Source organism: Eurosta solidaginis, chromosome 3, assembly GCF_040869045.1.
Source record: "Eurosta solidaginis isolate ZX-2024a chromosome 3, ASM4086904v1, whole genome shotgun sequence".
Classification (NCBI taxonomy): domain Eukaryota; kingdom Metazoa; phylum Arthropoda; class Insecta; order Diptera; family Tephritidae; genus Eurosta; species Eurosta solidaginis.
The window spans coordinates 119887282-119902462 of record NC_090321.1 but is presented as its reverse complement, the minus strand read 5'-3'; the positions used below and the strand labels follow the sequence as shown (position 1 = coordinate 119902462).

General features: G+C 37.0%; 1 protein-coding gene across 2 annotated transcripts in view; it reads left to right on the top strand.

The window, feature by feature from the left end:
- Positions 1-15181, top strand: part of sxc (O-linked N-acetylglucosamine (GlcNAc) transferase sxc) — a 1061542-nt gene that overhangs the window by 837471 nt on the left and 208890 nt on the right. Inside the window, exon 9 of one of the 2 annotated variants that reach the window (XM_067773007.1) lies at positions 11062-11417. The exons of the other annotated variant lie outside the window; for it this stretch is intronic. Within the exon in view, the coding sequence (XP_067629108.1) occupies positions 11062-11329 (268 nt within the window). The 3' untranslated portion in view covers positions 11330-11417. Of the gene's footprint in view, positions 1-11061; positions 11418-15181 lie in introns of those variants that run through there. 2 annotated transcript variants of the gene reach the window in all.

Here is a 15181-nt window from a genome sequence, read left to right as displayed (position 1 = left end):
TTTTCGAATGTATTGTAAAAGAAAAAATTATTTTCTCAATAAATCATCTAATCTCTGTAGATCAGCATGGTTGCATGTCGGGAAGATCAACTACGTCTTTTCGTAATACTGCATCGACGCTTTTACTAATCGAGCCCAAGTAGATACCGTGTATACCGACTTTTCAAAAGCCTTCCATAAAGCTAATCATAGTATTCTACTATATGTTTTGGTTTTCATTCTGTTTTTTTTTAAATGGAAACTAAGTTCATGGTTTTATCTAGGACGACCAATAAAGAATCACTTAATTTAGATCTAAAAATAATGAATACGAGCATTGAGGATGTCAAAATATTTAAGTACTTGGGGATCCTGATTGACAATAAAAGGTTTACGGATCATATTGATTATATTGTTGCCAAAATGGGCAAACAAATTGGATTTTGGAAGAGATCGTGTAAACTTATTAGTAAGAAATATAAGTTGAAAGTTTATAGATCCATCATAGAACCGCACTTCTTATATTGCCCTACAATATTCTTTATTGCCAATGAAACACAAGTAGACAGGTTACAAATTATGCAAAACAAAGCTATAAGATTTATATTGAAAGTGATGTACGACACTTCCATAAAGAGTATGCTTGATGCACTAAACTGGTTGAGTATGAAACAGTTGATATTTTACCATAGTATGAAATTTGTATTTTATATAAAGCATGGTAAATTACCAACCTACCTAAGTGAAAAACTTGGTTATGTGAATGAAACCCTTTCTTACATAATCAGGGAAAATAATAATTTTAGATTACCTCTTCTCAAACCAGAAATGGAAAAGCAAAATATATTTTACAAAGGCCTGAAATGTTTTAATGAACTACCTAATCATGTTAAAAATTGTGAAAACTTAAACACCTTCAAAAGAAGTTTATTAGAATATTGCAAAATCCTTCCAATAAGATAAAATATTATAACGAATTTACTTGGAAATCCTCTTATTTGCAAACTTCTGCTAAGTTCGAATCACTAAACTGTTGAACAAATAACTCCAATATTGAATAATGGAAAAATGGCCTTTATTAAAGTACTTCACAATAACACTTATACTTTGCAACTAGCTGGCTTAATAACCAAACTGATTGATAGCTCAAATGAAACTGAATTTCAAAATAATACTGCTATGGCTCGCTAGATAGCGTCTTAATCGAAACTGCTTAATAGCTCAAATCAAACTGAATTCCAGCGCCTCTACATTTGCTGCCTCTTATACTCTCTGATTTCAACGTTCGCATCTTCTAGGCGCTTCCAGAACCTACTAGTTGCCATTAGCTCTCAAAATTCTCAGCTGTAACTACAATTGCACGATTTTATAGCTTCTCTCATTGCATACTTTCAGGAGTATCTCAGATATATGCATATGATTGTGCATTGATTTTCCGCTGCTCGTATACGTACATGGTACATATGTGTAAACGCAATTATTGTTTCGTTTATGTAGATACATAATGATTGAATTATTGATGTGAATTCACGTCACTGCTTAGCATCGGCCTAGAGATAGCAGCACCCCTTAGTTTTGCTAATATTCGTAACAATATTTTGTATCTGTATTTCATGTTACTGATCCTTGAGCGTACATGGCAATCCAAATAGACACAGACGAACCTTATGCATTAGATTAAATACATATATCGGTTGCAATCAAATTGGGAAAGAATTCCTGAAAATATCGTCCCAGACAAACAGTTGCAGTGTTCATTTGAATCACGTATATTCCTACAATAATGATATATTATAATTAATTATGTTTACATAAAAGCTGGCACAGGGAGGATTGGAAACACGTCCTTTCCAACCGTCCGATAAGAGTGGCTCATTCTGCTGAGCTGCTAGCTTTTGGGTTGACCGGAATCAAATGCATTCCGACAGCATAAATAATAAAACTGTGTAATCATACGTCTTGGAGTAGGGCAGGATTGAGAACACGTCCTTCCAACCTCCCAATGATATGACTCCAAGACTCGCCCGTTGGGACCACCAGTTCCCGTGCTGATCGGAATCTCATGCATTCCGCACCCCAAACGCTAGAAATCCTATTATTATTAAAATGTATTTATAATTTGTAATAATCTAAGTTTTAGGCTTAAAACGCCGTAATAATAAATAAATAATAATAATATCTCTCCAACCGTAGTTGTACCGTAGTAGTTGATGGTGTGAACTCATATCCCTTCATAGCTTCTTCAGGCGTTCCTCAAGGAAGCACACTGGACCCTATTCTTTTTGTGATTTTCATTAATGATATTGCCAGCTGTTTTGAATCTTCGCAATTCCCGCTATACGCAGATGATATGAAGATTGTCAACAAGATTATTTGCCCCTCCGATTCAATTAAACTTCAGAAGGACCTAGGTAATGTAGTTACTTGGTGCAAAAATAATAAACTTGCATTAAATATTAAAAATGCTATCATGTCCCTTATTATAAATCCCGTTTACTCATTCCTACTTCTTACCACATTGGGGGCGCGCAACTAAGCACTGTGTCCGAGGTCACTGATCTTGGGGTGGTCTTTGATTCTAAGTTTTGTTTTCATAGTCATTTAAGCTTTACAATAGCTAAGGCTTACTCGATGTTGGGTTTTGTTCGACGATTCAGTTCTGATTTCACTGACCCATATACTTTAAAATCACTATATACTACTTTCGTACGTTCGAAATTGGAATATGACGTATTTATTTGGCGGCCGTTTTATGCTTGTCATATTTATCGTCTTGAAATAATTCAAAAAGTATTTATTAAGTACGCTCTACGTCCCCTTCATTTTGATCTTACTTTTCCTTCCTATGAATCCAGATGTTTTCTTATCAATCTTAAGACTTTGAACTGCAGGAGAACTTTTCTCTCTTTAATATTTGTTTTTAATTTAATCCGTGTGGCTGTTGATTGCCCCTACCTTTTAGAACGCATTTTTCTTGCTATTCCACATATATGCCTAAGAAATAATGCGTATTTTTTTGTGGGATTGGCAAGAACTAATTGTGCTGCAAATGCTCCTCTTTCCAGAGCTCTTAAAGAGTTTAACTTGCTCTCAAATTCGTAAATTTTGGACTTTTCCTACTCTGAAAATACTTTTAAATTGTTACTTAACCAAATGTTAAATTACTGGTTAAGTCTTTATATATGTCATTAGTCTGTAAGAAATGTAACAATTTCAAGATGAGTAAATAAATAAATAAATAAACGGTTTTATTTAGCTTGACTTGACAGGCAGGCCGCACGGCCGCATGCACGGCCGTTGTGAACGAATTTTGTAATTAAAATTTAAGTAACTTCCCGATAAGCTACAAGCTTGAAACTTGGAATATAGTTCAGAACCCGATGAAAATGCAATAATAAGAAAAAAATCGCCGCTAGGTGGCGCAAGGATCCAGATATTCGCAAAAAATCGTATTTCTGGGCCAATTTGGCTCATATTTGGAACACATAATACTGTGACGAATACTAGCAACACTAAAGGGTACTATCATCTCTAAGCCGATACTGAGCAGTGATTTGTATGCACATAACCAAATTAATCATTATGTCTACACATATGTACGTATACGCAGCGGAGAAGCAACGCACAACCACATGCATATATCTGAGATATTCCTGAAAGTATGCAATAATTGTGCAAGTATTACTCACATATACACGCGCATGGGCTATGAGAGAAGCTATAAAAACCGTGCACCTGTAGCTATAGCTGAGAAATTTATAACTGATAACTATCTAGTAAATTCTGGAAATAGAAGCGCCTAGAAATATGTCGGCGACGAAACCGGACAGTATAAAAGCGGCAACAGTAGAGGCACGACAATCAGTCTGATTTAAGCAAGCTATCAGTTGCGAAGTATAAATGTTAATTGTGAAGTACTTTAATAAAGGCCATTTTGCATTATTGAATAGTGGAGTTATTTGTTCAACAGTTTAGTGATTCGAGCGTTAGTAGAAGGTTGCAAATAAGATGAATTTCAGTAAATTCGTAACAATACATACAAGAATAGAAACCGACCTATGAAAAATATCGCCCCTAGGTGGCGCATGGATCGAGATATTCACAAAAGTCGTATTTGTGGCCCGATTTGGCTCATGTTTGGAACACATAATACATACAATAATAGAAAGCGACCTATGAAAAAATCGCCGCTAGGAGGCGCAAGGATCGAGATATTCACAAAAATCGTATTTGTGGTCCGATTTGCCTCATATTTGGAACACATAATACATACAAGAACAAAAAGCGACTTATGAAAAAAATCGCCGCTAGGTGGCGCAAGGATCGAGATATTCACAAAAATCGTATTTGTGGTCCGATTTGGCTCATGTTTGGAACACATAATACATACAAGAATAGAAAGCGACCTATGAAAAAAATCGCCGCTATGTGGTGCAAGGATCGAGATATTCACAAAAATTGTATTTGTGGTCCGATTTGGTCCATATTTGGAACACATAATACATACATGAATAGAAAGCGACCTATGATGCCCGATTTGGCTCATATTTGGAACACATATTGCATACAGTCCGGTAGAAGTGACATCAAAATATTTTGGAGTTGGAGGAGAGACAAGCAGAGTCGAGTAAAATCTTTTGAAGGATTATGTATTGAAGACTTAGATTGTAACAAATCGTCAGGAAAGAGGCCTTGTAATAATGAGTCACTAAATGAACTTAATATAATGAGAAATAATAGGCAATTAAATAAAGACTAAAAACTTGAAAATAAATTAATTAAAATAAAGTTTTAAGTTAAACGGTTTTATTGAAAACAATACTTACATGAAGTAATAATAATACGAAAAGCTAGAAAATAATTAGGTAGGTCCTAGGTACTAGTCATCACAATCCTTATCAATCTAGGGCGTTGATCAGACAATTAAATAAAAGCGTTGGACGCGTCATATTTCTATTGATAATCATAAGTAAAACCAACTAAACCTTAATCAGGTTATGCTATGCCTCACATTTTTAGAAATTTCACGCGCCCAACGCTTTTATTTAATTGTCTGATCAACGCCCTAGATTGATAATGAGTGTGATTACTAGTACCTAGGACCTACCTAATTATTTTCTAGCTTTTCGTATTATTATTACTTCATGCAAATATTGTTTTCAATAAAACCGTTTAACATAAAATTTTTTTTTTTTAATTATTTTATTACATATGAATGTGAAAAATATATAGAAAATATCATATAAAAAAACTTGTTTTCTTAAATAGTATAACTTAAATCTACTTAGTTAAATAGATATTAAGATCTAACATAAGAAAACGAATTAATATGAAAAATAAATAAAATCCTAAAATAGCCCATTTACGCCCTTTATTTTGTTATAATAAATGGGTTTTACCCAGGCAACTAGTGTACATTTTTATAATTCCTTAAAATTTACCAAACTGTAGTTGTATACACAAGTATACCTGCGATGCAAGTAGTACTACTGAGTATACAAGTTGTACTACACATATGCGTTGACACCATTGGTTGTAGTTGTGCTGCATGAGACGAGACCGTATATTTTGCCACCCACAGCCTTTTGTACGCATACACATCAGTTCTCATGCCAGTGAATTGTATGAGCACTTGTACAAAATTCGTGTAAATGTATTCTTGGGCTTATTTTTGTGCATTCATGCAGGGGTCTAATGTATAACTTTTGACCAAATGCAAAATAGTGACTTTTTCACCAATATTTTTTAAGGGATTGTAGAATTGAATGAAATTTGTCAAAATATTAGCGAAATAATAATTTGTTATTAAAAATTATTTTTTTATGGCAATGTATATTAATTGGCGAAAATATTGATGTAGAAAACGTTGAGTTTCGATAAACCGTTCAAAAGTTATTAATTTTTTAAAATAACATGATCAAAAACTCTAACTGTTAATAACTAATGAAAAAAAATTGTTTTCCAAAAATATTTTGTGGAAATCGTTTTTACCTCCAAACCTATTAAAACCCGTATTAATCAATTAAAACTTAGAATCGATTTTAAAGTGGCCCACTTGAGAAATTTCGACCCCAATCTCAAACAGTGCAATTGATATTACATGATGCACGAAAATGCAGTTTTCTCACAAAGCGCTCGCAGGATTTTCGTAAAATTTTATAGCTGAGCTGTTTTTTTTAGCTCACAACAGGAATCCGCAAAAAAACCGTAGGTGGTATGACATAAACATAAAACATTTTTCAGACACCCCGTGCACTATGACTAGATCCGGCACCAGATCCAGACAAGCATAAGGAGGCCCTAAGCAAAATCCACACCGGAATATTCCGTTAAGTGTTGATCCATCCATAAATCCATAATAGTGAGAGTAATAACATACCTATCACGCTCATGGAGCAGGAGTATTACACGCTGTCTGAAGAAGTATCTAGTATGTTGAATTTCACTACAAGACCGATGAATAGATGAGCACTGCTAACTTAATCTTTTTTTCAGTTAAGGGTTTTCGACTTGATTTAAATCGGATATAAAACAAAGCGATAGTGGTTAGCGATGTGGGATTTTCTATAGTGAAATTTATAATTTTAAAATGAAGTAGAGCATAAGTTCATCACGTAAATGACTTACTAATTGATACTTTCTAATTGTTTCGGTTGTTTCGACGCCTACCGATTGGCATCGCCGTGGCTGATTCTGTCAGCTCACCACAACTCATAACTTTTGAGCGTTCAAAATATGTTAGGTTCTGGATTCTTAACCCTGAATACCCGTCTTTGAATACCCAAAAAAAAAGGAGGTCCAGTTTTAAGAGCCAGAAGGAAAGACTGAAGCCCAAAGTCCGCGAACTGATTGTACCTCATAAATAGCCCTGGTTAATCTACTATTGACCACATCCTTACGATACGCCAAATCCTGAAGAAGATTCAGAAATTATTGCCATCGACATTCGTATATCCAGGCAGGGGTCCTTTGGATTGTTTTTTTTTTTTTTCAATTCTCAAATGCTGGTTGTTTCAAGAAACCAATTGTCAGAGAAAACTTAACAAAAATAGGTGAGGCGATATCTGACATAAGTAAACGATACCTCGATACCTAAGAAAGTACTTGCACGAGGTAGTCGAATACGAAAAATTCTCGGTACTTGAGCAAAGTACTCGATTATGTATTCGTTGTTATTCGTATCGGAATAAAACCAGGCGCAAAATAAGCTCACTACGCATCTGATATTCATGTTCAAGCATGGTGGTTTGGTGTACTTCAAAATTTGTGTGGTTTTTTGTTAAGGAATTTAGCGAAAAAGTGTGACAGAGAATGAAAATTTCTTTTTGCACCGTAGTATTTTTGATGAGTTTATTGTATTATAAAATTGCTAATCGGGAAATTTAGAGAATTTTATTGCAAGCAGATGAACTTTGAACTTTTCATGTATGACTTTCAGCACGCGAGTTATTGATTACCATATATAACAATATGCTTTTTTCCATTGTAAATTTTACCAAGTAGCGCAACTAACAGCTGATCGGTGAAATTCGCACATTTACACGCACAGTTCTCGACTCAAGTTCAAGAAAAACTTTAGATTATTTAGCTTAAATTTTAAAGTGAGATAAACCTTACCAATTGATGTATAAATAGAATATATAAGGCGTATTTGTTGTTATTAAAAGAAACTTTTTATTTATATTAAAGTTTTTAACATTTTTTTTTAAACTTTAATTTAAGAATTTCATGCGTTTTTAAAGCATTTTCGCGCATTGAAATACAACCATGTGCATATCGTTATGACATTATATTTCTTACTCGTTCGTGTTTGCCATTCTCATTAGGTGGACTCATGAAAACATATAAACTTATAAGGTGTAAAATTATATCCATTTACACACGCTGTTATATGAACGCACGTAGTAATATTCTTGATAAACTTAATTGTTTATCAGCTGTATTATTGCCAAAAAAACAATTTTTGATTGTTATACAAATTAAAAAATACCAAGATTAAATAAAAAATCAAAACTAAAACGTCTTTACTAAGATATACTTGTAAATGACTTGCTGATGTTGGAGATTTCTGATGAAAATGCCTGCTGTAATGTCTGCAAGGTTGCATTCCTTTGAGTTTACCGCGTTTACACAATGAAATGTGCGCGTAAATTTACACAAATTGTGTAAATGATTTTTCATACAAAATTTGACAGCTCGTTTACGCACTAGATAAATTTATACGTTTACACACTTTATAGGGCATTTATAAGGTTACATGAGTCCCCCTATTGTTTCTAAAAAAAAAAAAGGTTTTACTTTGGGTTACAACGCGACAATGTATTTCGTAATGTCGAATTACTTATATGTGTATGTATTTGATGTGGAAACTTGCATTTGAGAACACGGTTGCCACCTCCGTCCATTTGGACAAAAAATGACCCTTTTCAACGCCATGTGCTCCGCTGGTCCCTTTTTCTCAATTTTGGTTCTTGTTCGGCACGGATTTGGTACTTTTATTTCTTTTTCACTGAAACAAAAATTAAAAATACTGCTAATAAAATTTTCGGCAAATCTATTACCCACACATAATTTTCAATTTACTTCTGTAAACCCATTATGTACATGTAGCTTAAGTTATTAGAAGTTAAGCAACCCCATTGTAAATATTGTAAAACTATCGATATGAAAATAGAGGGCAACCTTGAAAATAAATATCGTGGCCGGCACTTCCGGTAAATCTAAAGACTAGAAAAGTCGTGTTTCAACTTAATCATTAAACATCGTATAAAGTAATAGAAATACCTAACCAATTTACACTTCAATGGAATTCTTACCACGAAAATTGCTCTATCTATAAAATGTAGCAGAACAATGACATTTCACCCGGTGATAATTTAGGCAAGGCATTAAAAAGGGAAGTGTTGAATGTTCGGGCAAACATATTGTCATTAATTTTTGATGAAACAACGGACTTATCAGAAAAAAAGACTTGTTTTAGTGGTTAGATATTTCGATCGGTATTCAGTTTTTACACAGTTGAAACTTTTAAGACGCTTGATTTTTAGTCTGAGTTGCAACTCACACTTACTGAATCTAGGCTCTGGTATGAAGTTTAAACTGTTAGGGAAAAAGTAAACATCTATAAAAATAGCATTAACACCAGTGCTTAGTTTTATTTACGATTTACTGAGTTTGCCACAACGCAAATTTTTTTACCATTCTTTAATAAAACCTAACTGCGCTATGCACTTTATTCCATTGCAATCAAGCAAAACTAGGTTCACAACCTTTGGTTGGTGAAAGACATAGACTAATCCTAGAAATGTCAACTTATAATACCTAAAGGTGCACTTTATTTTTGCTTGTGCAGCTTGAATTAAAACCAAGCTTCTACTTTATTAAAATTTTATATATTAAACCATTGAAACATCCCAATTGTTTGTATACCATTAAAAAATCTAAAATTTGGTCCTTTTTTTTAGATCTGGTTTTTTTTTCGATGCATTTAGGTCCTAAATGAAAGCATGGTATGGCAACCGTGTTTGAGAACGCATGTGACAAGGTTGCGTTTTTCAGAACTATTTTTTTTTTAAATATTGAAATAGTAGTATGGAAGCGACAGCCATAGTAGTAGACATGTATGTAAATATTAGCAAAGTTTAAAAAACAAAGCATTTTTTCTTTGAAAATAATCTAAGGGAAGATGCACACGAGGCGTATCTTCATAGACGCATATTAGGTACAGCATAAGAAATCGGGAGGCGTAGAAAATCGTAGTGCATTCCACATTTTGTACGCCTCTAAGAAGCTATGTCTTGTGTGTATCTTTCCTAAGTTTAGCTTCTTACGAGATCCAACATTTTTAATTAATAATGATAAATAACACGTGAAGCAATTAAGCTTAAGGTGACTTTTGAGTAGTTTTGGCACTTGCGTTGCGTCTACATCTGACTTTGAACACACGCGCTTTAATTGCTTCAATCTATAAGCAACGCACCGCCAACGTCAAAGTAAAACACAAATAATTAAAAACTTAGGGTTCTTTTTGAAGTTTCCTGGATTTCTTGAAAAATATAAGAATTTCTATCGCCATTCAACTAAATAAAAAACATAATTTTGTATTGATGTCGATTTCGTGATCGATCAGGAGAGACGATGGAACATATCCTCCTGGAACGCGACGCAATCTGATGAGGGCACAATAGATCAACGGTCGCAGTGCAATCCCCAATAAATTTTCTATCTATCTTCATGTTATAAAAATAGTTGTATTCCATTTTTCCTTATGTGACAGGGGAATTTTTAACGTCCGTTATTTTAAAGTAACCCTTATTTGACGAATTACTGAACGATTTCTTTCAAATAAAGTGTTTGTTAGCGTTCACCGAAGATGGTGAAAACGGCCCCTGGAATTGTTATCTTATATAGCCAAAGAAAGTTATGCATAAGCAAAATTTAGTCAGCACAAAACGAATAGTTAGAGAAATTTTAAAATATAATGCATATGTATAAAATGCATGCAATTTATGAAATCATTTTTATTATACAAAATTAGTTTGACATATCAGATTTGTCAATATTATTTTAGTCCTGCTACTTTTAACACATTTGTAATATTTAAGAAGAACATTTAAGAAGTAAGAAACATGATTAATGCTTACATTAATACGTGTTTCATTTATTTTCATTGAGGAATAAGTTCGTAAAAATAAAAAGCACGTTTTTATAAAGTGCATGTGAAGCACCATAGATAAAATGAGTAATAGAAGGAACATTGGTTTATATATTACATTTTTAAAATGAAAATCTCTTGCTAAAAAAGTAATAGAATTAACATTGGTTTGTATATTATATTTTTAAAATGAAAATCTCCTGCTAAAAAGGGAGCAAAACCTAAGTAAATTTTTTCATTTTCGTACTTAACTACACTCCCTTTTTTTGATTCAGGATTTCGGGCAAATTTTGAAAAAACTGTGAACATCAATTCCTTCATTATATGACATTCGACTGCCTAGTCCACTGTCTTCCACTCTATTCGCAACACAAGCTCTATTTAAGCTGCCAAACTATATAGTAAACAATGCTTTTTTATATTTACAGAGTTGCTGCATCACAATTAGCTACTTTGGGATGTCCAGAATTAATAGCACAAACAAAACAGGAATACGAAGATATCGCTATACGATTAGGCACTGACAGAGAATATCTTAAGGCTATGAGAGCAAAAGTGTGGAAAGCTCGTGTGGAAAGTGCATTGTTCGACTGCGATCAGTACGCTAGAGGACTAGAAATGATATTTAAACGAATGTGGGATCGTTTTGTTGCCAACGAACTGCCCGATCATATATGTGCAGTAATGAATGAGTGAATTCTTTAGTAAAAGTTTAATATTTTTATTTATATTGAACAAATGTTATAAAACGATTTGATGTTATTAAATATTTCAACTCTCGGGATATTTGGTTATATAGCTTTTCCAGTATATGTCATAGTAGTTCAGGTGTTATTATTTTCCTTTTCATAATTTCTTTTTGGTTCTCCATGAGTCCCTCTGAGCTTATCTCCTAGTGCTTTTTTATATCCGTTGTTTGCAGCAATGTTATATGTTACTTCAAGCTCTCTCTTACAAGCTTCTTGTGAAAGAGGTGTTTTTTCAAGTCTATGTCCCAAATGCCTTAATGCTGCATTTTTATGCTGTTGGGGTGATTTGAGGTATTATGTATTATTGTGTCGTTGACTTTCTATATATGTCGTAGCTAAATCTTTTGGCAACTTGTAACGTAGAAAATGGTACGCCACAATATCTACTTCCCATTTAGCTCCCACCCCTAACATCATATCTCCCATTTACTGCCCACCACTAATATTGTATGTACCGACATACATATACATACATACCGGCCCAACAACCATCGCGCAAGCACAAGGAAAGCAAGCGATGGTGAACGCACATTGCTTGAGAATTTTCATTCGTGGCGCGCTGTGCGCGACAATGCGAGCGTAATTCCCAATGTGTTCATAGACACATATCAGTAAAATGATTTGTCGGAATACACCAGGCACACTTCACCTTAGGTAAGTGAAGTGCGTTCCGGCCGCCATTGGCAGTCCGCCGTTGGTACGCCCCCCCTACCTATTGGAAGCCCGACCGGTTTGCCTCCATTTCCTGTGAGTAAGACGGAATTCACATCCCTTATTACTCACAGGTAAGGTAATGGACGAGCAGTCTTCTCGGGTAGGAAGGGAACCCGTCCAATGCCAGTGGTGCGGCGGGTTCCCCCACTACCCTGGCAGACTGCCCGAGCCAATGTAAATACATTCTAGGGACTCCCTTTGGGTCGACGGGGGGGGGGGGGGGGGGGGTAAAGTTACAAGGTCGATTCTGCCGATGGTAGCCCCCCCCCCCCCCCCGACCTATTGGGCAGCCCTAACATCTTGTCCTCATCTCTTCTGAGTAAGACGGGCTCACCCCCCCCCCCCCCCCCCCCCCCCCAACTATGAGGAAGGGTAATGCACGGATTTACGGCTCAGGTAAGAGGGGAACACGTCTCAACGCCTGTGGCGGGACAAACTCTCCTACTACCCTAGCCGAATACCCGAGCCAATACGTTCTAGTTCGTCGAACTAGCCAGTAGACTCTTACTAATAAAGACACTTTGCCTTAGGTACCATCATCACCACGATCCTCGGACATCCCATCCAGAAGTCTACCCACCCGTCGTCATAGCTATTTGGTGAGAGCCACCGTCATTCAGTACTCTCTCTTAGCACCCCTTGGCGAGAGCCACCGTCATTCACCGTCGTCTTCACCATTTGAGCCACCTCTAGCTAGCACTCTATCTCTCTTTCTGCGGAGAGCCGTCGTCCTTGGATTATAATATATTGTCATCGACTGTACCTAGGGAACATCTCTCTCTCCCCCTCTCCTGGATTCAAGGTTGTGGATATTTTAGCCTGAGAGCTGCGTGTGTGTGTGTTCGAAGTCAAAACACTAAGTTACTGGTATTTATTTAGGTGGGGGAAGTGGGACCTCCATCCGACTCTGGATCGACTTGAGCATACCTCAGCCTTTGACCAAACCCACCTCATAAATGGCGCCGAGCAGGGACCCGTCTCCTCGGGCGATTGTGCCAAAACAAGCGAGAGCACCAACACTGCAGGAACGGGTTCACCGAACACACAACCAACAATTGAAACCAAGATAAGCGAAAACACCACCACCACGCTCAACGTCGACTCTCTAGGCTGGATTTACCTGCTGAAGAAGGAGAGGCTAATCGAAGAATGCAAACGCTACCGAATCTACACCGAAGGACATACCTTCGCCGAATTGCGCAGCACACTCGGCGCATACATCTCAGACCAACGAAAGCGTAAGTCAACAGAAAATCTTTTGAGAGAGGTAGAGATGGAGATCGCCGCCGAAGAGGCCCGACCGGTCACGTCTGCGCACGAAACTATACCGGCCGTTACATATACGACGGACTACGGGTGGAATATCGACTTTTTGTAAAGCGGGGCGAGTTCCAAACGATAGAGCAGCTCACCGACGAGTACGAACTACTGCGGAGCGAAGAAGCCAAACAGAGCCGACTGTTAGCACATAGCATAACCACAGTAGTAATCGAGGAGCTGGAAGACCAGAATGATCAAATAACGCACTCCGTGTCCACACTCACTGACCGTTGCGATGTAAGAAACACCAGCTGGCGATGCAAGAAACGCAGCCACCGCCGCTCCTATTGCACCAAAAAAATACGACTTTTTTGTTCTATATGCGGCCGAGACGGAACGCTCTCCAGGGATTGTGCATGCTACAGAATGAACCGAAATAATCCGATAGAACCCGCACTATCATTATCCGTATCAAAAGGGAAGAGAAACGGCGGACGTTTTTATATACAGGCGTCCATCGAAGTATTAATTTGCCGCGCCCTGATCGACACTGGGGCCACCGTGACATACATCAATGAAGCCGTGAGAAGGCATCTAGAACGACGAAAGATTCCACTGTTATCCAATCGTCGCAACGTGCAACTCGCAGACCAATCATGCATTGCGAGCAACCACTCCTACCCGGCAAGGTCAAATACAATGGTCAAACAGCCAGTACGTTGGTATCTGTAATCCCTAATTTGGTCGAGAGTGTTATCCTGAGTATGGACTTTTTGCCAAAGCGCAACGTTACCGTCTTACTGGATGGAAAGCCTCTTACCCCAGCCGGTCCAACGAAGGCAAACGCACCAGTAACCCTGCATTACATAAGAGAAAGTGAACACCTCAACGAAGAGCGAATGAGAGAACACCTAGAGCCCATAGAAACATATCAAAAAGCACCCACACACATAAAAGGGCCAAACACTGCCGCAGAACACAGACACAACACAACACTAAAACAACGTTATTACTCGGCCATTCTCCTCAGCGATAATGTTGAGCAACTCGTCACTAACGCCCCGGCAACGATCCTGAAGGATCATGATATCACTCACCGATTTACCGTAGCGTATGCCTCGCGTTATCAAAACAAGGGTGGCACAAAGTACGAAACAAGAGCATCGGAACTGGCACCAAGAACTACCAGAAATAGTGTTCGCCATAAATACGGCCCAACACACACATCAACCGCCGAAATAAATTTTAACCGCAACTTCGTCGTGCCGAGAGAAGCACGAACAAAAGATGCCATGCCCGAAGAACCGCCTCCATTCGACGCAGTACCGTGGCCGCCAAATGAGCCACGAATACTGGACGTTAAGACATTATGGGGCCCACCATTAATAACCGGCCATCTAAACGTCATCGTACGCGACAAACCCACCACGGGTGACACTGTACCGTATGCACCAACCCGAGAGCCCCACGATACTACTAATGGAAACCACGCCCCAGACTTCTTCGCCAGACTATGGCTAAAATGAAAGGGGTGGATCACGGCGCGTAGGGTGGACGACGATCACGCTATAATCAAGCTGAAAGAACACTCCATGATGGTACGATTCGCTGGCTGAGGTGAAGCAAGATTCGACCTAGTTTGATAAGTTGTCTCTACATGAAATGTACATATCTTAATTTTGAAATGTAAATTTAAAAATTTACATATGTATATACCTTAATCTTGAAATGTAAATTTAAAATAAATTTCGTACTAGCAATGTAAATTTAAACACAAATGAAATGTACACATTATTGTTGGAAAAAAAAATATCATCATTATAAT